At 46.3% G+C, this 22,623-nt stretch overlaps 1 protein-coding gene across 1 annotated transcript in view; it reads right to left on the bottom strand.

The window, feature by feature from the left end:
* The window catches only part of ATAD3A (ATPase family AAA domain containing 3A), a 67,354-nt gene that overhangs the window by 20,843 nt on the left and 23,888 nt on the right, over window positions 1–22,623 (bottom strand). Inside the window, exons 8-15 of the mRNA XM_077837314.1 lie at window positions 21,799–21,954; window positions 21,593–21,649; window positions 20,071–20,196; window positions 14,976–15,100; window positions 12,124–12,175; window positions 9,447–9,517; window positions 5,564–5,731; window positions 3,510–3,618 (exon numbers count right to left, since the gene is read on the bottom strand). Coding sequence (XP_077693440.1) covers window positions 3,510–3,618; window positions 5,564–5,731; window positions 9,447–9,517; window positions 12,124–12,175; window positions 14,976–15,100; window positions 20,071–20,196; window positions 21,593–21,649; window positions 21,799–21,954 — 864 coding nt within the window. The remainder of the gene's footprint in view (window positions 1–3,509; window positions 3,619–5,563; window positions 5,732–9,446; window positions 9,518–12,123; window positions 12,176–14,975; window positions 15,101–20,070; window positions 20,197–21,592; window positions 21,650–21,798; window positions 21,955–22,623) is intronic.

The raw sequence follows: 22,623 nt of genomic DNA, 5'->3' as shown, positions 1-22,623 counted from the left end.
TTCATTTCAAGGTAAATGCCCTTCAAACCGACAGGAAGATAGATCAGGCGATCGTAAGCTTATCCCAGTATACATCTCAATCAACACACCTCTAGATTCTTCTTACATGGAAAGAAATGCAAATGTCCTACTAGAAAATAAAAACTAACTTTTACTTGTATTCCAGAACTAAAAGAAATAAGGCCATTTCATAATGGCTCAGCGCTTTCATTTTCATCTGTGTCCTGAGACACATGGCTTAATAAAATGATTTACAGTCTGCTCTAACATCTTTTAAGAATAATTTTGTACCAAGATTTCCCATTAACTTGAAACACCATTAGAAATTAAATCCCATGTGTTTCATGCAAAACAGACAAATAGTCTATTTGGAAACAATTCTGCTTCAATATTTATTACATTTCCTTTCCTTCTGCTTTAAATATGCAGGGAGGACAGGAATACATAGGTGTAACTGGTTTTATCTTCCCTGATGCTTATTCTCAATCCAAAAATCAATCTTTCGTTGATTTCCCAATTTGCACACTATGCAATACCAGAAGATTAGGACTTCAACACAAGAAGATATTCTTAAGAGCAAAGATTCTGCTTTCATATAAGGATGTCTTTAGCAACAGAAAAAAATAAAGAACATAAAAGCTATGTAAATGGCATTGTTTCTGGTATATATTATTAATTTCCACCAGGCCATGAGCATGCATTTGCTTTAAAGAGGCATAAAATGTACCCATAATTCCAGGACCTTACAATCTAAGTGAACGACTATTCACGTGGCACCAGCAGGCAAGATAAGAACATAAGAATGGCCATTATGGGTCAGACCAAAGGTCCATCTAGCCCAGTATCCTGTCTTTTGACAGCAGCAAATGCCAGGTGCCCCAGAGGGAATGAACAGAACAGTTAATCATCAAGTGATCCATCCCTTGTTGCCCATTCTCAGCTTCTGGCAAACAGAATCTAGGGAAGCCATCCCTGCCCATCGTGACTAATAGCCATTGATCGACCTATCCTGCATGAACTGATCTAGTTCTTCTTTGAATTAACTTTCAGAGAAGTTGTATAACTCTTCTTTAGTAACTTGAAATCTGTACATGGCATATTGACTGTTAGAGGGCCAAACTGAAAATCATGGAATATCAGAGTTGGAAGGGACCTCTGCTCTCGGCCATAACATTGGAAATCCCGAGTACTCCATTGAGGTGGAAATCCACCATGACTTCAGTTACTGTGCAGCATTTAGCAAGAGGAGTCTGTTCAATCTTCTATACTTCAGCGTTATCAAACCCAGCCCAAGGTGTCACAGGCTTCTTACCATCAGCAACAGCCACAGCAATACAGATCGCCCGTACGAGACCAGTGCTACAGAGGAAAATACCCAGTTCCAATCTCTATTCCAGCAGCGCAGTAACATTTATTTATGCAGAAGTCAGCAGGTGTGTGTTTTGCGCTCTGCTTTGGAGGCACCTGCTGTAAAAAAAGCAACAGACTTTCTGCTCTGACTACTGTAATTTACACCCAACAGAAGGTCAGGGGAGCTACTTATGTGCAACAGGCTCTATGCCATCACCCTGGCATATGCCACCGTGGCTGCTGAAGAATTAAGTTTTAATGAGAAAAGCAGTTCTGCAAGGCCTCCTTTCACAAATGCAAAGCAAGAAGAGGGAATCAAGCTGAAGCCACACCACTGTGGGGTTGTTCTTTTCATCAGCCACAGATGCAATCCATGTCGTAGCTCCGATGGAGGGAGAAGGGAACATGGCTGACGTATGTGCTTTGTGTGGGTCTGTAGTCTAAGTGTGTCTCAGGACCAGTTCTGGTTCCAGGCTAAAAAGTGCTCTGAAGAAGGCAGGATGAGGAGTTTTGTTCCAGACTAAATGAACAGGCCACCATAATACAAAGAGGTCTCACCGGAGAACCAAACAATCTCGCACTAACACATGAACTAGTACTTGGGTCTCAAACACCCTCCCCTCCCAGAAACACTGATCAAGACCTGAGCTTCCAGCCCACATCCACAGGGATCACTGATGAAAAACGCATCCTCAGTGCCTCACCACAAGACCAAGTGCTCCTATGCTTCCTATGGAATGCCATGCCAGGCTCTCACCTTTTCCGCTTGACTGAAGGAGAGAGAAATGCTAGATAACCCTCAGCTGTAAGCCTGGAGCATGGGACAGCATAACCACATCATATGAGATGCTTCAGAGTGCGCCATCTTTCTGTCGTTACTTTGGATGGCTCCCCAGACCCCACAAGCGGAGCGGACCAAGGAAGGAGTGCTCTGTTGGATGCCAGGAAGCACAACTAGGGTCTGAGGGAGGTGCCACGATCCATAAAGCACTTCTCTGTCTTTGTGAGAAACAGAAAACTGCCAGCAAAGCTACTTTTCACATGTCAAAAACCCAGAAACGCCCAGCCCCTACCACCTGTACCCTCACAGCCCGAGGCAAGAATGCCAGAACAAGCCACCATCACTTGCCTGATAACTGCTTATGAACTAGACATTTTCAAATTTTTAACAATGACTTAGAAATCCACTAGCAGAGACCAAAGCTGTCGCTCCCTGCATCTGTTTTTCCGCTCTGTTCAATACGCTTCTTGTATGACACCTGAGATCCTGGATAACCACCAGCCCTCTGTACAGCATCTCAACGATCTCATATTTGGGCTCTAAGCTGCCAGGATACCGCAGTATTTGCTTTGCTTTGGGAACAGCTATCAAACATTAGGCTGATAAGTTTTCAGACTCTGCCTGCTCTGTCTTGGGGACCCGTTTCCTGATCGGTGTGTCTGGCAGATAACCATTTAAGACGCAGGGTGAAATTCAGACCTGGCATTAGGGGTGTAATTCCAGTGAAGTCTCTGCATCTGCTTCCACCAGGTCTGAATCTGGCCCCTCAATATTTGGGCCATTTGTCATCCTTGACAAACCTCTTCACCCATCTCCATTGAGGCCAGTGTCTGGCCAGACCTGCATCTTTGGACCCTGGCTCTGCTCTGTATGGAGGGTTGTCCAGAGATATGCCCTTTTTGTTCCTTGTCTTTGCAAGTGTGAACAAGACTGGGCAGTGCTCCTCTCAGCTCACTGATCATTTAGCACCATGCTCTGGTAGCCCTCCTTACTGAGCCAGTTTTCTGCAAGCCAAGCATTGATAAACCAATTGCAGGACACCCAGAGCACAGCAAGAGGGATTAAAATGTCACAGGGAAATGCAAAAGCTGACAGGCTATCGATATGGGAATGGCTTATTGTAAGTGTCCCCTCTGGTACTGCTGTGCAGTGTGCTGGGTACTGGCTGACTGATGCCATCCACCCCAGAGCCAGCTGCATTTCAGCCGTGCAGTCTGAGTGTAGTTTGTGAAGTTCTACATGAAAGGCAGAATTTGAGATTTCGCCAGCGCAAATGTAAAGCTGCCATCAGCTGATCGCTCGAGCACGGACTTGGGTTGAGCCCTTCCTTAAAAAAGAAAAACCACCCAAGAATGCCAGTCACCAACTTCTAGTTTACCTGCCACGCCACGGCGAGCTGGGAGATCTCTCGGCCAGACATGCCCTCTGTCAACTTGGCAATTTCAGAACACTTTTTCCCATAGTCAAACTGGGCCAGCTTTAGTCGCCTAAAGGTCAGAAGCACAAGGATTAGTTTCCATGCAGTAACATCAGGAGAAAAAAAATGGAGGGTGGGATTTTAAGAAGTACTCTCATGTTCGTTTAAGCCAATGGAAACAGAGTTAGGCCAGTGCAGGAGCCATTCACTTGAATGCATGCACGGGGTGGGGCTTGGGTGTCCCAAAAGGAGAAACATTCACATGGAGACGGGATCAGGAATAGCACATGGAATAATGCTAGCCACAGCCATCTGTGGTGGGCTCCCAAAGGCAACCTGAGACTTCTGGCCTGATTTAGACTCCTACCGAGAATGTTAACTAGGCCACGGGCATCCTGAACCGAGGGAGTGGAGTCCCGGCAAAGGTGCCGGGAACTGGCTGAAAATAATGGAGAGGTGGCTGCTGCACTGGTCAACAATCAATACTTGAGCAATTTTATCTCCCAGCAGCAGCTCTATTTTGGAAATTAGGAAACAAAGGCTCAAACTGGCCCCCCAGTGAACTCGTGATTGTCACAGCTGGTCATCAGCTCTTCTCTCATTAATTAGTGTCCCCCTCTTGCTGGCAAAATTTCCACTTCTCTTCATGTGGTCTAAGCCAAATGTTCCAGAGTTTCATAAGCAATAAGAAAAAAAGGGGATTTGCTGTGAGGCTGAATCTCTCTAGTCCGTTTGTGGGCTGGGGGCCAGAAGGACAAGACAGCTCAATACAAAGTGCACAGCCTAGAAGAAGCCTGAGCAGAGGACTGGGAATCAAGAGACCTGGGTTCTACCCCCAGCTCTGCCACTGGCATCCTGTGGGAGTGACTTTCTCCAAGCCCCAGTTTACCCCAATCTGTAGCATGTTAATTCCCACCCCCATGACAGCAGTAAGAAGGGCGAAGTGGGGAGATTCTCAGATGAGCTGCTAGGAATAAGACATTGTGCAACTATGACTCAGACGCTGAACGAGGAGTGTTCTGGAAGCAAATTATTTTTCAGCCCTTAAGTATTCTAGGAGCCAGGCGTGCAAACTGCAATATGGGTAATTTCACATTCGGGAGTCTGGAGCTCACTATTCCCCCTGCAACTCTCCGTAGTGGATAAAGACACAAACCCCACAGTTTAATGAAGTATAAATATTTAGCTAGCAAATGAGGACTGGAATCAACTTCTTAAGATAGCAGAGGGCACTCAAAATAAGTCAAGGCTCAGGAAATATTTCTTCTGCCTTCACTTTTGCCCCATTTCCCCCTTCTCCAATTATCTCCTGATTGCAGTCACTACCAAGAGATGCTTATTCTGGGAGGAAAATAAGGAGAAGAACTCGACAGACTGGGATATGCCCCAAGACCACCAAAACTTGAAGTTGCATATTCTCGGCCTCATTTGAACATGCATCGCACAGCTTGTCACTAAACGCTAGAGATACTATCTTAAAACAAACCCACCGTGAGAGAGGGAACCCTAAGACAGAGCATCCATTATTACCATAGCACTTATACGTCCCTGTCATGGATCCCATTGAGCTAGGCGCTGTACAAACAAAACAAAAAGATGGTCCCAGCCCCAAGGACCTTACACCTAAGTCTAAGACAAGACACCACAGATGGCTACAGACAGACGGTGGAGTACAAGGAAATGAGACAATACTGGTCAGCATTTTCCCCAGTGGTGTCTGCATACTAGCAGCCCAATCACTGTCAAGGGTCTAGTCACCAGGGTATGTTACCCGTCCCTTATCCCAATTCTGTTGAAGAGCAGGGAACACTCTCGAACGATGGCAAAGGAAGTCTCATGGTCATTACGCAGCACAAACACTGCTGAAGCCCAGAGGAATCCACCTTCAGACCAATAGGCACAATTGGCTGGGATGAGGGTTTTGGTCTCCAGTGATGATAATCAATGAAGAGCTTTTCTATGACCCAAGGACCAAACCTTCAATGACCCCACTGCTCTGAGGATGGGATACTTACTGTTTCCCCTCTGTGGCAGGCTTCAAGACGTGCTTATCAAAATACATCCTCACCAGCCGCTCCCGCTCTTGTAGCTGTGGTAGGTCAAAGTTCACCATTTCATCGATTCGGTCGTTGATGGCCCAGTCAAACTGCTCTGGCTGGTTACTTGCTAAAACAAGCATGAACCTGGGGAGGGGGAGGAGGCGAGATCAGCGAGAAAGACACCCATGGATGCAGTTCCAATATGACTCATGACTGCTATGGGCCAGAGCCCATGTGCGGTCATCTTTCTTCCTCAAGTTCCACAAGCTCATCTTTTCCCACTATTTAATGCTCCAGCGAAGGTCTACTCGCAATGTGGAAATTGGCATTGCCATTGCTACCACAGTGACGGACGTGGGCTGGAAAGAGGCTTGTTACATCAGTGCAGAAGCAGCCGGCTGGAGTGTGAGAACCCCCCACCCCCCGCCCACCACCAATATCTCCTGTACGAGCCGAAGCAAGAGACAGGCCCAGGTGCTGGCAAGGGGACAGATTCCATCACACCTCTAGATCACTGGTTCAAACTCACCCCAGAGAGCTGGCTGAAAGCTCTTACCCTCTAGCAGCAGTCTGATGGCTTAAATGAAACAAGATGGGGAGCAGCCTCAGTCCAGTTCCTAGTGCACACATGTCCACCTCACAAAAAGCCCTTGCTGGCTCTTTCAGTGGAAGCCCCAAGGACTGAACAGAGCCATCTTGGCACTGGTAGCAGCCCCTTGCATGAGGGGAGTGACAATGGGAATGGCACACCAGGGAGGCTTGCACTGCTGGGGCCGTACCTGTTTTGTGACAGGAGGATTTGGGTCTCTAGGGCATTTTGAAGGCACAATAATTCCTCTTAAAAGATGAAAACATTTAACAGCAGGGAGACTGCAAGTGGCAGGGAAATTGCTTTTGATTTAAAGCTGGGTAACGCTAGATGGTGTTTCCTTCAGTGTGAGCATCCTGTGAGAGCCCAGACTTTCCAGCACACTAGCAAGCACACCTAAGGGAAGCGGGCATCCAAGAATGGGCAGGTTCACCTGACCCTCCTCTTGCTCCAACACACTGGACACTGCTCCAGCTACCTACCTGCTCTGGCCCTCTCCCTCCCTTTCTGGTAGCTTCCCAATTTGCATTTTGAAAACAGAGTGGCTGCTTTTTCGCTTTGTGATGATGCTCTCCCCCCTTGCCAATTTTGCTTTAGTGCATTAATTGAGGCTATGGCATAATGGTGAAGTATAATTTGAAATGGGCTTTTAACAGCAGCTATTGAAATATTGACCCTCTTGCCGCTTGTTGAAATCCAGGCCCGCCAGGGGCCATGTTCTTTGCATTCATTTGCAAAGAGAATTTCTCTGGCCCAAAAGTCACATCGGCATTCTGCTGAGCCACGGTGGAGCACAGCTGGGCCTTCCTAGACAAAGGTCTTTCTGTGGCGAGGGGGAAGATTATGAGAGACAGCTGGAGACAAGGGAGTGCAGGAAGTTGCTTGGAGATGTTAGTAACAGGTACCCAACATTGAGATTTCCCCATACGTCCTTTTGGGAAGCTAAGATCGGCTACATAAAACCTAGCACTCATTGAAGGCAGTTCCTGCTAAGTAACAGAACTCCTCAGGGTTCCACTGACACTCGTGTATTTACACAGGCTATCAGAGTTACCTAACAAAATCCCCATATATTGCTGGCAGGAAGGACTTATCTAAAAAAGCTGCAGTGAGAAACTCTGAAAATTAAGCAGTGCACAAAATCAACAGGAGACGTTCGCTTTCCTAGAATGGTTCACTGCAGGAGTCATGAGCGAATTAAGTACTCATCAAAATGCAGAGCTGGTCATTTGGATTGGAGCACGGGACCAGCAAGCACTGGAAGAAGCTTCTCCAGAGCTCTGCCCAATGTACCTCAAAACGGGAGCTAGAGCAAGGAGTTGGAATGAACCATTCCCAGCCTGCTGCTGGATTGCAGTGTGATTGTGACTCTGACGCCGGGCTTCAGTTTACCCCTGGGAATTGTGAACCATAAAGGTTTGCAAAGCGCTCCACTCCTTGGGAGGAAAGAGAGGCAATAACTACAATAAATCTTGAGCTGCACCACTCTATTAATCCTGAATCCTGGGGCTTCTTCTGGAAGAGCTCCCTCGCTGATCTCAATTGCTTTGGCAGAGCATAGGGCAAAAGACAGTTCCGTTAAGTGACCTGACGGTTAGACTATCCGCTGTCACCCTTTAAATCTTTGCAGGTTTACTTTAAAACATTATGCCCACTCAGTATGTACAGTGTTCATTCTACTGTCATACCTCTGGGAAATACCGAGGTAGCCCTGGTTAATTCTTATTACTAGTTGTGTTTAAATTCTTTGCATTGCTAGAGCTTTTCAAAGTGCTTCAGAAAAGGAGGACAAGATCATTATCCCCATTTTACAGCTGGGGAAACCGAAGCACGGGAATTGTCCAAAACCACAGAGAGCCAGGAAAAGAACCCAGCTTTCATGTCTATGCAGTGGGCCACATTCCCACCCTTTTAAGGCAACTGAAAAGTTTAATGGTGACCAACGTACATAAACAATAAACTTGGCAGACTATAGCTCCCATCAGTGCTAAGAAGAGTCCCATGAGTGCCTCTGGGAGAAAAAACTCCTGCCAGTGTCCTGAACCAATCACACAGCGTTATAACAATGTTCACTTCGTTATCTATGTACTTCATTACGTTTTAATCACTGGGGCATCTGACCTCCCTGCACTCAGAAAGGAGATGGTTATTTTTGACTTGGCTCCTTTAGAAAAGGATAAATTTAATCATCAAGCAGACTTGGCAAAGAACCAAGTAAAAAATGACTAAGGGGAGAAAAAAATCATTTTATTGTGACCATTATGATCACAGGGAAATGATTCCCATTAGGCTAAGCAGTGCTCTCTGGGTAGGAAATGCTGACTATACAGAAACTGGGCACAAGATGAAGGACAGCCAAGCTAATTCACATGCACACGTATTTGACACCACCACCAGACAATAATCTGTGTTTGTGGACATATGTGACAGGCTCAAAGAGAACAGCTCTGGGTTTCCTAAGTGTATTTACAGTAGAGTACACAAATATACTGAATCCACTAGAGAGCTTGCTCAGAAGTGAGAACACGGCCAGCTTTAGGCACGAGAGATGGCTCACCCCTCGGGCACATGATCAGAGGGGGCTCTAGAACAGTTAAAGTGCTGCAGGTCAAACAGGCACCAGGAAGTCCTGTTAAAGGGTTTCAAGTACACACCTGAATGCCACTAAACCCCATGGCAAGCGTAGCACCTTCTTTAGTGACACGGACATCCATGAATCCAGATTGCACTGGTTTAGCAGAAATGCTAACCGCCCAAGAAGGGGAAAGTCTGTGCTTATGCTTCCTTCAAGGCGATCTACAGAGCCATATACTGTCCTTACCCATTTTGGTGAAGGCTACGCAATGCACCTCAAGTGTTAAAACAGAGCCATATGTAGTATCTCCATGGATAAGGACGGCTCAGTCTCTTGTACCGTATATTACAACGAGGTCTATACAGACTCCCTTCAAACACTTTCTGGGGCACTCAGAAAGCCTCCAAGTTTGACAAACAGGAGTCTCCACTCATGCACTACACTTATGAGCTTCTTTTCTGGCTCCAAGGAAAGAGAAGCAGGTGACCGAATTTTTGTTTTATCTTTAAGATGCAATAAGTCACTCAGTTTTCTCAGCACAGATTTTTGTATCTCTTGATGGAGGAGATCAAAGGTCTAACTCCCAGTGACCATCTCAACTTGTATACCCTGTCACCAGGCAAAAAAATGCTTTAGAGACTTCTGCCTGCTTTTACTGAACATGAGTTATTGCACTACAGAGACTGGGTTCTTACTTGTTACTGTGCTGTCCTGTCCTGTGCAGAAATGCATTCAGTGTCGCTCTTAGGTCTTCACTGATTTTCTCCTGCAAAGAGAAAATTTCAGAGGAGGGTCACTCACCTGTTGTCAGAGTAACAGCCGTGTTAGTCTGTATTCGCAAAAAGAAAAGGAGGACTTGTGGCACCTTAGAGACTAACCAATTTATTTGAGCATGAGCTTTCGTGAGCTACAGCTCACTTCATCGGATGCATACCGTGGAAACTGCAGCAGACTTTATATACACACAGAGAACATGAAACAATACCTCCTCCCACCCCACTGTCCTGCTGGTAATAGCTTATCTAAAGTGATCATCAAGTTGGGCCATTTCCAGCACAAATCCAGGTTTTCTCACCCTCCACCCCCCCACACACAAACTCACTCTCCTGCTGGTAATAGCCCATCCAAAGTGACAACTCTCTACACAATGTGCATGATAATCAAGTTGGGCCATTTCCTGCACAAATCCAGGTTCTCTCACCCCCTCACCCCCCTCCAAAAAACACACACACAAACTCACTCTCCTGCTGGTAATAGCTCATCCAAAGTGACCACTCTCCCTACAATGTGCATGGTAATCAAGGTGGGCCATTTCCAGCAGAAATCCAGACTCTCACCCCCCTTCCTTTTCCCCCCCTCCCCCGGGACACACACACAAACTCACTCTCCTGCTGGCAATAGCTCATCCAAACTGACCACTCTCCAAGTTTAAATCCAAGTTTAACCAGAATGTCTGGGGGGGGGGGGGGGAGGGGTAGGAAAAAACAAGGGGAAATAGGCTACCTTGCATAATGACTTAGCCACTCCCAGTCTCTATTTAAGCCTAAATTAATAGTATCCAATTTGCAAATGAATTCCAATTCAGCAGTTTCTCGCTGGAGTCTGGATTTGAAGTTTTTTTGTTTTAAGATAGCGACCTTCATGTCTGTGATTGCGTGACCAGAGAGATTGAAGTGTTCTCCGACTGGTTTATGAATGTTATAATTCTTGACATCTGATTTGTGTCCATTTATTCTTTTACGTAGAGACTGTCCAGTTTTACCAATGTAAATGGCAGAGGGGCATTGCTGGCACATGATGGCATATATCACATTGGTGGATGTGCAGGTGAACGAGCCTCTGATAGTGTGGCTGATGTTATTAGGCCCTGAGTGGTCAGTTTGGATGAGCTATTGCCAGCAGGAGAGTGAGTTTGTGTGTGTGTGTGTGTGTGTGTGTGTGTGTGTGTCCCCCGGGGGGGGGGGGGGGGGGGGAGAGAAGGGGTGGTGGTGAGAAAGCCTGGATTTGTGCTGGACATGGCCCACCTTGATTACCATGCACATTGTAGGGAGAGTGGTCACTCTGGATGAGCTATTACCAGCAGGAGAGTGAGTTTGTGTGTGGGGGGGTGGAGGGTGAGAAAACCTGGATTTGTGCTGGAAATGGCCCAACTTGATGATCACTTTAGATAAGCTATTACCAGCAGGACAGTGGGGTGGGAGGAGGTATTATTTCATGTTCTCTGTGTGTATATAAAGTCTGCTGCAGTTTCCACGGTATGCATCTGATGAAGTGAGCTGTAGCTCACGAAAGCTCATGCTCAAATAAATTGGTTAGTCTCTAAGGTGCCACAAGTACTCCTTTTCTTTTTACTCACCTGGTGGTCAAGGATGGGCTGCAACCTTTGCAAATATTAATGGTGATTTTTCCATTTTTATGGAAGTGCTTAAGGCCCTGCAAGAGATCAGGGCCCCTTAAGCTAGGCACTGTACACATACAGTGAGAGTGACTGCCCTGAAGAGCTTACAATCTACCTGTTCAAGACAGAGTGGGAAAGGAAAAACACAGAGAGGTGAAGTGACTTGCTCAAGGTTACCAAGCAGACCAGTGGCAAAGCCAGGAATAGAACCCAGGTCTCTTGGCTCCCGGTACACTGCTCTATCCACTGGACCGTGCTGCCTTTGGCTGAATAAATATGTCCAAGGGAAGCTTTCACTTTCTATTTAGGTTCTTGAAAGGAAGGGGAATAAAAAGCTGCAACAAGAAAAGGATTCCCTTGAACATGTATTAATATGATTTCTCCAGGGCGGGAACTGAAAACTCTTTAAACAGATGACTTGGATTCTGAGTGCTGGGCCTAGGAGCAAGATGAGATTCCCCTTCAATGCACAGCACGGGGATTTGTTCTTAAACCGGCAAAAAGGAGTTTGTGGCTTTTTTTGGTGCAGCTTTGTTAGTGCTGTGGAAAACAACTCAGATATGACAAGAGTCCAAGCCAGCCACTTGCCAGGGTAAAACACACCCGCAGGGGCACAGCAGTGAAATGTGGGACCATGTTTCCGCTGCCTCCTGTCATTTTAATTCATCATTTTCTCTCCTATCACCCAGCCACCTGCAAACTGTCCAACACATGGCTCATGCTACCCACCCCCCACTGCTTGTTGGAGGAAGGAACAAATTCTCAAGTCAATGTTGAGCGACATTTGCCCCACACAGCTGCAAGAGGGTAATTTCTCCTCTTCACGTCTCTTAATTATGTAAGCAGTAGGGCACCTGCCAGTTTTAATCATTTTTGCCTGTCGAGGCTAACTAGTCAAGTTAATCGAGAAAGCTGCCGGCTGAGTGACCGACCCACACCACACACAGATGGGGGCTGCATGGAAAAGCACTTACTGTTGCCCTCTTCCGTAGGAACGCATCTGCTTCATCTACAAACAGCAAGAGGCTGTGAAGGGAAAAAAACAAAACAAGTAGAGACAGAGAGACACAGATACAGCAGGGGAAGAAGGCAAATGATCTAGAGCACCCTAACTGGCTTAGGGCTCCTCTCTCCCCAGACCTGATCATCAGAGGTGTCTAATCTGAAGCTCCACCAGTATATATGGAAAGGGGCTGTTGGCGGGGTCCCCTAGCTTTGGAATTTGTCCCCCACTGCTCAGAAATAGCCTGAATTGGAGAACTTTCATGGCACGTTGCAAAGCTTATCTTTTTTTCTCCGGATGCTTGAAAACAGGAGGGTGTGGGGAACAGCTGGTGGGGGGTCTGAGCCACATGATTTAGTGGGATTGGCTAATCCTAAATTGTACTGCTGCACTTGAGTTATGTTCAAGTAATTAAGTAGGGTAGGTGCTCTTTTAGCATCTGTAATACAAAGTAAATACACAGCTCAGGGCACTAGGCAGGAATCCAAGAACACAAGCAGCCCCGGTGAGAATATATGCCATACAAAATATTCCATGGCTACGGCTGCTGTTATTTTACGGATGTAACTTTTGGGTCACACCCATGGCATAAAACTTTCCCCCACTAACTAATGGTATTTTCCCGAACCCCTCTCTATTAATATTTTTGAACACACAGGTGGAAATAATGTTTTTTATTATTTATTCATTCCTCCAGGTAAAGCCAATGAATAATTCAGAAAAATAAATGCTTTGGTGACCCAAGATTTCTGGTCCCTGCAGGAGAGGCAGGGTAAAGAGGAGGCCCATGTATTATGTTCCCATTTATCTAACACAACAGATACTGCTTCCTGTCAAGTGATCCAAGTGCCTTTTTGAAAAAAACCTCAACCCCAGCTTCCCAGGAAATAGTCTCAACTGCTCTTTCCCAACAGAACAGAACAGTTTCTTCAGAGTTGCCTCTGCCCCTGCCTCCAAAGGCTGGCAGCTTAGCAGAGGCAACAGCTAAACTACAAGTCTGAAAGGCAACGCATAGCAGCTGATGGAAGCTGTTTAAAAGCTTGTGAGCGCTGCTCCTAGAATATGCACGGATACATCTCCATAGCCTTTCCATTTCCTATTTCTGGGGTGCACCCTTGAGACAGATCAAGTGTCACAAGTTCAAATTCCAGACCAACTAGTGCTGTGAAATGTGGTGTTCTGACAGGGGGTTTGTGTTAGAAGTGGAAACCTCATCTCTCCTCTTCACCTGATGCCCCCCCCGCCCCTTTTCAGAACAGTATCTGCCTACTGACAGTAGGAAAATGACCCAAACCTATGGAAAGCAGCCTGGGGTTCCTCCAGCACATTGTATGCAGTGGAATAACTTATTTATGCCAGTCCGTTTTCTTAAAAACTGTAGGCCTTCTGCCTTCCAGCTCCTCAAAATGGAGGCTGTAAACTCTTCCAAAGGAAGTTTGTTTTGAAAGCTTTAAATATCAACTTTTAGGGGCAAATTAAAACAATTTGGTGATGAACGCAGCAGACTATCCATATGGACACTGCAAGAAAATGTCTGTCTGAACCAATAACAGGACACATAAATCACCCATTAGCCCTCTCCATGCAAGGCTTACATCCTGCAAAATAGCACAGGAGCAAAACGAGATGGCTCCCAGCCCTCTTATTAGATTTTTAATATGCCTGGGAGGGGACAAGGGTGCACATAGAAGAGTGATATCAGCTTCATGCCTTCCTGCAGCTCGCATGAAGCAATTCACATCACCACAAATAGCTTAGCTAGGTGCTCTCTCAAGACTCAAGAGTAGGGATTTAGTCTGAATGAAAGAACCACTCCAGAGCGTTTGTTTTAAAGGGGTCTTGGAAAGGCAGGGAGCGTTTGCGCTTTGCTTCTTGATGAACTGCAATGTGTTTGAATGGATTGTTACAACATCAAGAATAGAAGTCCCTGGTTTTGCTGGAAGCTCACTGGAGAACTAACCAGACAAGCAGGAGGAGCATGACACCGCAACAGCCTAAAACTTGAGCAACAGGAAGGGGAGGGCATTATTAGACAGACTCTTTAAAACCTGGTCATGTCTCAATTTTTGTTACCATTTATTTAATTCCAACCACTGACTCGCTTAGGAGAAAAGCTCTCCGGGATTCACCATTCCCACCTCTTCAACTGGGAGCCGAGAGAGTTCCCATTCCAATTCTCCATTCCTCTATGAAGGCATCCAGCCAGGACCAGAGAAGGCAAGCGCTGACACCCCTGAGAAGTCTCAGGTAAAGAGCAAGCAGAACATTCTTTTTCATAAGTGGGGGGCCAGGAGGGGAGAACTTTTTCAGCCTTCTATACATCGTTAAGCAGACGAAGAGTGCACCCCATTGCAGGTCACCATTAAAAAGGTATGATATGGGATGGGTAATGCAACACCTGTTCCATTACAGTTTCTACCCAGAAGCATCTGTGCGTACATCTATATGGCAATCACAGGGTGTGATTGCAGTTCAAGTAGACTTATCTGAGCTAGCTTTAATCTAAACAGCTCAGGTCCTCGAGCAGCGCAGCCTCAGCTCAGGCTAGCCCCATGAGTAACTACCTGCGGTCCTGGGCAGGCTTGTACAGTGCTCACTGAAGCTCATGCTGCCTCAGCTTTACTGGCCTAGGATCCAAGCTAGCTAGATTAAAGCTTGCTCGGGTATGTCCAATCAAGTTGCAATCACACCTTGTGATTGCAGTACAGACATACCCCTATGATTCACAAATGCCTGGTCATTACGCGCTCCCATTCCACTAGGTCCCCCATGCAAGGTAAAGGATCTATGCAAAGCTCAGATGCCAAAGGAACTCCTACTTACCCTCTCCTACTTGTGTTAGCCCAGTCGAAGACCTTGTGCATGGCAGTAACTCCTTCCCGCCCCATGGGGGCGACATCGCCACCTGTCATGATGGCATAATCCATGCCTGAATGCATGGCTAATTTCTGGAAAACAAAAAGAGAAGAGAAAAGAGGTTTTTGAGTGGTGATTAAAATGTTCTCATTCACTATTCAAGAGCACAGAATAAGAAAGTGGGAAGAGGGTATTAAATTACTGACATCTGCTATGGTTTGGGACATGTCAGAGCCTCTCCAACTCATTTGCCCATCTGTAAAATCCTGGGCATTCTGCCCCCTCACCTGGTTGAGAGTATTAATGCTTGCAAATTACGGTGCTGATGAAAAATGGAAGTACAAGTAGTATTAAACCATGGTCTCATGTCACAGAGGGGCACAGTAAGAGTATTTTAAGGGAAAGGAAGGAAGAATGGATAACCTTGCAGGCAGACTCGGGAGATCCAGATTCAAAAATGTTAAGACACAGAAGGGACCACTATAATCCTATAGTCTGACCTCCTACACAGCACAAGCCAGAGAATTTAACCCAGTGATTCCTGCATCAAGTCCCTAACTTCTGCTTAGGCTGGAGCACATATCTTAGAAAGACATCTCATCTTGATTTAAAGACTGAGTGATGTGAGCTGCTTCAATGGTTATTACCCCTGCCCGTTAAAAATTTACACTTTAATTGTAGCCTGAACGTATCTAGCTTCAGCTTCCAAATCGGGGATCCTGTAAAGCCTTTGTCTGCTAGATTAGAGCCACAAAACATTCTTCTCATTTAAGTATTTATACACCTTGATCAAGTCATCTCTCTTGGACAAACTACATAGATGGAGCTTCTTCTGTTTCTTAGTTGTAAAGCAGATTTTCCAGAATTAAGATCCTTCTCGTAGCTCTTCTGAACCTTTTCCAATTTGACATCCATGTTTTTTAAAAACAGGACACCAGACTCCCTCCCTTGGGCAACTCATTTAACCTTTCTGAGCCTCAGCTTCCCACCTTCTGATTACACTCTGTATCCCTTTCGCTGCATTGTTTGTTTAGACTGCAAACTCTGCAGGGCAGGGACAGTTTCTTGCCTGTCTGTGCAACACAATGGAGCCCTAATCTCAACTAGGTCTTTTAGGAGTTAGAGTGATACAAACAACAAGGGACGAAGCTCTGCATTTCTCTATTTGCTGATGGAGTTAAGAACCTGGCTTGTTGATGATTATTTAACTTCTCTGGCATTCAGCCTAAATTATGGAACTTTTCCTTCCATTTTGGAGGCTGTTTTTAAAGCCTGACTCAAGTCATGAGTCTGGTGAGTGCCAAGTGAAGAGTTTCATAAAAAAGCCCTTGGAGTGGGCCAGGAATGTCTCCAGCAAGCCTGAAAGTAAGCAAATCTGCTGTGCTTGTGCACAGTACCAGCTGATCCATCAGGCGGGCTGGACAGGGCATAGAGATGGTGCTTATGGAGCACGGCTTCACGCCAACTGGAGTTGCTGAGGATGCTGTGTCGTCACAGGGTGGAATTATAGCACAAGGAGAACCTAACTTCGTCCCCCCAGCTTTGGATCAATAGACTTTAAAGCCAGAAGGGACCACCATGATCATCTAAGTCTGACCTCTTGCACATTCCAGGCCACAGAACCTCGCCCACCCACTCCTGACATAGACCCCTAAGCTCTGGCTGAGTTACTGAAGTCCTCAACTCACGATTTAAAGACAATGACGTTAACTCCCACTTTAAACATCCCCTCTACCTGACTAAAGGATGCCAGTGGGGAATTAGCCTGCAACTGCCAGTGTCTGAGAGCCATAGAGGGCTTGGTTGAGAGTTCAATCTGTCCCAACACACAGGAACTTTGTCATAATAAACATTTTGCAGGAGGCGTAAGCATGAGCGACCGTCTGTTCCACACACATCTCTGGGCTCAGGTGAGCGTAGGAAAGGAGTAGAACAGTAGAGAGCCTCTTCCTCCCCCATGCCCCGTATCAGGAGGTGGTGGCAAGGAGCAGCTTGGTGGAGCCCTGCCACAGCCAGCAGGCTGGATTGACAACAGAACTTAAGTTGCCAGCGCAGTCCTTGCTGCCCAGTTCTGCCGACTCAGCTGAAGGGAACTTGTCTGAAGGTCAAAGTGAACAAGCCAGTTTGTGCAGGGACGTGACAGCCACCGCTACGTATGCCATTAACATCTTCCCATCTCCAGTGAAACATGCTCAGCTGAACCGGACCAATTAACTGCTGGGTGGCAGGAGGCAGGGGAAAAAAAGCTTTGCTTTGTCCATTAAAATCACCCAGCTCCTGCTACTAAATGTTAAAAGTGTTCAGAATCAGGCTGACAGTGCTGGGAGCTCAGAGCCACATTCACGGTGTTCACAGCCTGCCATCCAGCACAGCTACTTAACAGACTGTTGACCCATAGAGCCCTACACTGCAGGAAGCAGAAAACCCTGTCATGTTGCTCCACGCTGCCATCTTTTATTGTTCACTGAGGACCGAGTCCATGTAGCTGCTTTGTTTTCTGTTAAAGCCTATCTGAATGTTGATGCTGCAGGACAAGTTGGTGGTTTTCAGCCGCTTTCCTGGTGGATCGGTAGCCACATCACAAAAGCTATCCATGCCACTACAACTGGCCAGTGATCAAATGGGCTAGGGAAACAGAAATCCAGTGGCCCCTAGTAGCCAGGATTGAAGGAGATCAATGAGGCAGTCAAGTATCCGAGGGGTAGCTGTGTTAGTCTGGATCTGTAAAAGTGGCAAAGAGTCCTGTGGCACCTTACAGACTAACAGACATATTGGAGCATAAGCTTTCGTGGGTAAATACCCAGTTCGTTGGATGCACGTGCGGGCACACGTTCACTGCTGCTGGTTGGGCTGTTCTGTGGAGAACGGACTTCAGTGTCCAGGACTAATTACCTTGCACTTTTCAAGGACAGCCATCTTAACTGACTAGTGCCTTCCACTCTTGCTGGGGAGAATAAAGTGACCAAAATTACAGGACACTGAAACTAGAAGACTCATTTAATACCTTAAGAATTGTATCCGAACAGGAAAAAAACACGCACATTTCGGTATTTTAAAAATTACAAAATCTAGACATGATTGCACACTGCTACCAGACCTGGTTTGGAGAGCATGTTTCTACAACGGAAGCAGCAGCCCTGAGAGTTCAGTAGCCTGCAGAGTCCTCTGACTTCCCTTATTTGTCCACTATTTTTTTTAAGTACAGGAAAGCACAAGGGGGCACTGAATTCCCAGGGATGGTGTCTCCTAGAGTAGAAGCGCTTCCTGAGAGTACACATTGCCATACACACTTGCTCAAAAAAATATGCAGTTTGACGTAATGGGGACGTGACCCTCAAGGTGGGGTGCAGACTTCTCTCCCCACCTCCCATTCATGGGAGCACAGGAGCCTGGGATGACAAGAGACCTACAAGAGCAGGACATATTTCCTTAGAGTAGATCACAAGAAACGGATGCTTTTCTCCCACCAAATTGTTAAATAATGTCCCTTTACACTAGAGTCATGTCTGGTCTACACTTGTTCTTCTCAGAGGTCAAGTCAGCTGATCCATAATTAGACTTTACACCAACGATGTTCAGATAAAGAGACGAATTCTAACAGTAGCGAGTTTCCTATGGTACTGGCAGCATCTCATTTTGCTACTGAGGAAGGTTTACAACTCCTGTGCTGTGGCTCCCCCACTCGGTAGTTACCCACCTGTATTTTAGTTGTAGCCCGCCTGTGTAAGACCTGAACGTCAGCCGTGCTCCACACCGCTGCCTAAAGGCCACGGAATGAGTAAGTGCACGGGGTCTTTGCACCCAGGTGCTGGTGAATTCTGGCTGGCAGCCGGGTGTAGATTCAGTGCCATACAACATATTGTGTGTCGCCACCACCGTTATTCAAGAGAGACAGACGATCCAAACAGGAGTAATGGACTATCTGGTGGCGTAACAGGCTAACGAAAGCACAGCTCCAGCTGCGATAATGCCGTCTCTCCCTGCAACTAACGCTTGCGGAAGGTGTTCTCTCAGGAATCCTTGAAAGCTTTTATTTCTACAAACACTCGTTCAGCAAGGGTGGAGACAGTTCAAGCCATAACATCTCTTTTCCATCAATATGTCAACTCCAAACCTGAGGGCTAGCCTCGAGAGACAAGAGACTAATTCAGTCTCCATGACCCATACAATGCTTTTCACAACACGGATGCTCTTAATGCAAGAACACAGGAATAGTCAATGAAAAAAGGTGGCAAACTCAAGACTGAAAAGGAATGACTTTTCCACACCACGACTGACCTGTGGAATTCACTGCCACAAGAGATCACTGAGCCCAAGAGCATAGCAGGATTCAGGAAGGACGGGATGTTTATATGGATAAGAATATCCTGAATTAGAACAACACATTAAAAAAAGTTTTGAAGGTATCTAAACCTTCCTGCACTGGGTCATAAGCCAACAGCTATCAGGGTTGGGAGAAAGTTTTTTCTGGGGCTTCGAGAGCAAAAGTGAAATCCATTATCTGAGTTAAACGAGGTCTTTCCACCCCTCAGAACTGCTGCTTGAAAGTAGTGTGCTGTTTGTCAGAGTCAAATCCAGACTAAATCAGAGAGCAGCACACTGATAGGGCAGACAGAACAATGCTTACTTATCCAGCCCTCCTGCTCCCTCCCCCTATGAATTAATAAGCAACAGGATAGCCCATTTAGGAGTCAAATATGATTAACAGAGGTGGAAATGAGATACCAGGGCTGGCGTTGGCATTTCACAAGTCATGTCTGCCAAGTGGCGCACAGAGGCTGTTTCATGCCATCAGCCAGTCCAGATGGGACAGTTTCTCTCTCTAGGCTGAAATCTAGAATTCAAGTCACTGGACTGTCTAACCCGGAGCACAGAGCAAAACGCTATAAGGTGGATGCCCCTTCTTCCTCCCTCAGCACCCCGGAACCCCACTCTACACACACACATGCTCAGCAAAGCTACAGCAGTTGCTTGCAGCCCAGAGAGATATAGTTATAACATTGTAGGGTACTCCTTGAAAACCCACAACAGCTGGGCTGTCAAAATCTTGGCAGGGTCTTACCTTGGCAAAGAGAGTCTTCCCAGTACCAGGCGGGCCGTACATAAGGATATTCCTGTACAAACTTTTGTTCGTTCTTGTATTTCTTGTTGCTATGGCAATGTCTCTCACACGCTCCTCCAGCTTGGGCTGCAAGAGGAGAAAAGTTACGTTTGGGAAACAGACAACACATCCGATATCCAGAGATGCCTATGCTTCGCACACTGGTATAGGCAGACGGCTATCATTGCTGTCTGCAAACAGCAGGGTTGCAGTCTCGGGTCTGATGAGTTCTTAGCCTGAATTCCTCCAGCTTATTGGCTTGGACTTGAGTAGTTCCTCCTTCTGCTTCAGGATTTATTGTATTTCAAGTTATAATTACTTCAAATTCAAGCCACAATGAGCTAAGAAGAATAACTTTTGGGACTGAAAATGGATACGAACGTTTCAGAATCTACCCTACCACGGACGCTCTAGGACAGGGGTGGCCAACCTGTGGCTCTGGAGCCACGTGCGGCTCTTCAGAAGTGAATAGGCGGCTCCTTGTCTAGGCACCGACTCCGGGGCTGGAGCTACAGACGCCAACTTTCCAACAAGCCGGGGGGGAGGGGAGGGGTGCTCACTGCTCAACCCCCGGCTCTGCCACAGGCCCTGCCCCCGCTCCTCCCCCCGCACTCCAGAGCCTCCTGCACGTTATGAAACAGCTGATCGGGAGGGAGCGGGAGGCGCTGATCGGCGGGGCTGCCAGTGCGTGGGAGGCACTGGGAGCGTGAGGGTGGGGAGGAGCTGATAGGGGGCTGCTGCCATATTACTGTGGCTCTTTGGCAACGTACATTGGTAAATTCTGGGTCCTTCTCAGGCTCAGGTTGGTCACCCCTGCTCTAGGAGCTTATTTTCCATGAACTACCTACAAAAAGGGACAAGAGCAGGAAGGTATGTAATAAGCCAAGTTAGAAGCAAAACTATTGATAGTAATAAACCTTCCATGTAAGTGGGAGTGAATGCATTTCTTATACATATTCTTACATTCTCGGAAATACAGAGGCAGATATTCCTACAGACACTTCTTTTTGGTAACACTCTCTAAAAAACGCCCTTTAATTCACTTGATATTACGGAATGAAATTCAGAAACAAATGTGCAAAATCAGTTCTGATGAGTGGATTGATAGCCCTTCAGATGGTGTTCAAAGTCAAAGGCATATGTTGCTTGGTTCTCTGACCTAACTGTGGTGGTCAGAGCCGTAAGAGTTCACAGATTAGAGACAACATGTAGAATTTGGCCAGAATTGCCAGATTAACATGCTGACTAAGGAGAAAAATCACGCTGACCTAAGACTTCCAACTGCTCTGTACAGAGGGGTCAAAGGTTGGCAGGGTGTTTAATGTGTTTCATGCTGAACATGGAAGCTTATTTACACTCCAGAGTGCTACATTTCCAGTATTACTGAACTGCAACAAAAATTAAAATGAAAGCAAGGAGAGAACCTTTGATATTTAGACACCAAGATCCTGGATGGTTTGAGATAGCAAAAGCCTATACTCACGCTGAGAACAACTCCTTCAAGAGCATCTTGAGCCTTGCTGGTAAGACGCTTGCCAACCTGAGAAGGAGAAATTCATTAAAAAACACATTATGAAAATATGAGCACTAAGTGTGGAGTTCTCGATATCACACTGCCAGACCCCTAGAGCAGGACTAGAACAAGCTGCGTCCCAGCTAACAGCGAGCCAAAGGAAAGAAGGTATTTACCTTGATGGGATGCTTGAGTGCCTCCACCACTGTAATGCGTGAGGTCTCTCTCACCAGGGAGGGCTTGCCCAGTCGAGCTTCTATGTATCGCCCTGCAACCCCAGTAGCGTTCTTGGCCGTGTAAATCCCCACTGCCAGCAGGGTCAGACCTGCCACCTGGAGAAGAGGGGAGAATTCTGATCAACTTCCTTTGCAAGACAAGCTGGAGTCCGCAACATTCTCCTATTGGCAGGTCACACTCAAGGCTGTATGGAGGGCTTGTCCACCAGCATCCTGGAGGGAGGGTGTTAAAGCACAGATCTATGCATCTCACACTGTAAACGGAACAGTGTTATAATGGAGGAAGACGCAAAATAATCTGTTTTGTTTCTGACTTGGTTAACCAAAATTTTGAAGGATTTTGATGAAACTGAAAATTAAATGCATCCTCAAGCTGCATTAGTTGCTAATTCTGTTTATCTTTGTGTATTCTTTTAATGGTAGACTGGTGATCTGATTCATTTTACTTGCTAGTGTACAGAAAGTGTACCTCTAATAACTACCAGTATGTGATTGCTCTGTATTAAGAAGGGATTTTTCCGTGGTAATGTACCTTTCTGGTCCCTCCTTTGAGTTAATGGACAGGGCATCCTTGACCATCAGAAAACCACCAATTAATAATCTAGGTCAAATCTGGCCCCACATGTAGGTTTAACTGAAAAACAAGCATCCACAAAACCTGAAGACCAACAGAACTGTTTCCATAAAAGTGTGTTCTGATGTTCTCTTAGATCACCTGTAGGGTTTGCACATACCGCAACAGTGTTAGAAACTCACTATAAACAG

Source organism: Eretmochelys imbricata, chromosome 18 (assembly GCF_965152235.1).
Source record: "Eretmochelys imbricata isolate rEreImb1 chromosome 18, rEreImb1.hap1, whole genome shotgun sequence".
NCBI lineage: Eukaryota > Metazoa > Chordata > Testudines > Cheloniidae > Eretmochelys > Eretmochelys imbricata.
Note: the sequence above shows the minus strand (reverse complement) of the source record. Positions and strands in the feature narration are given on the sequence as shown.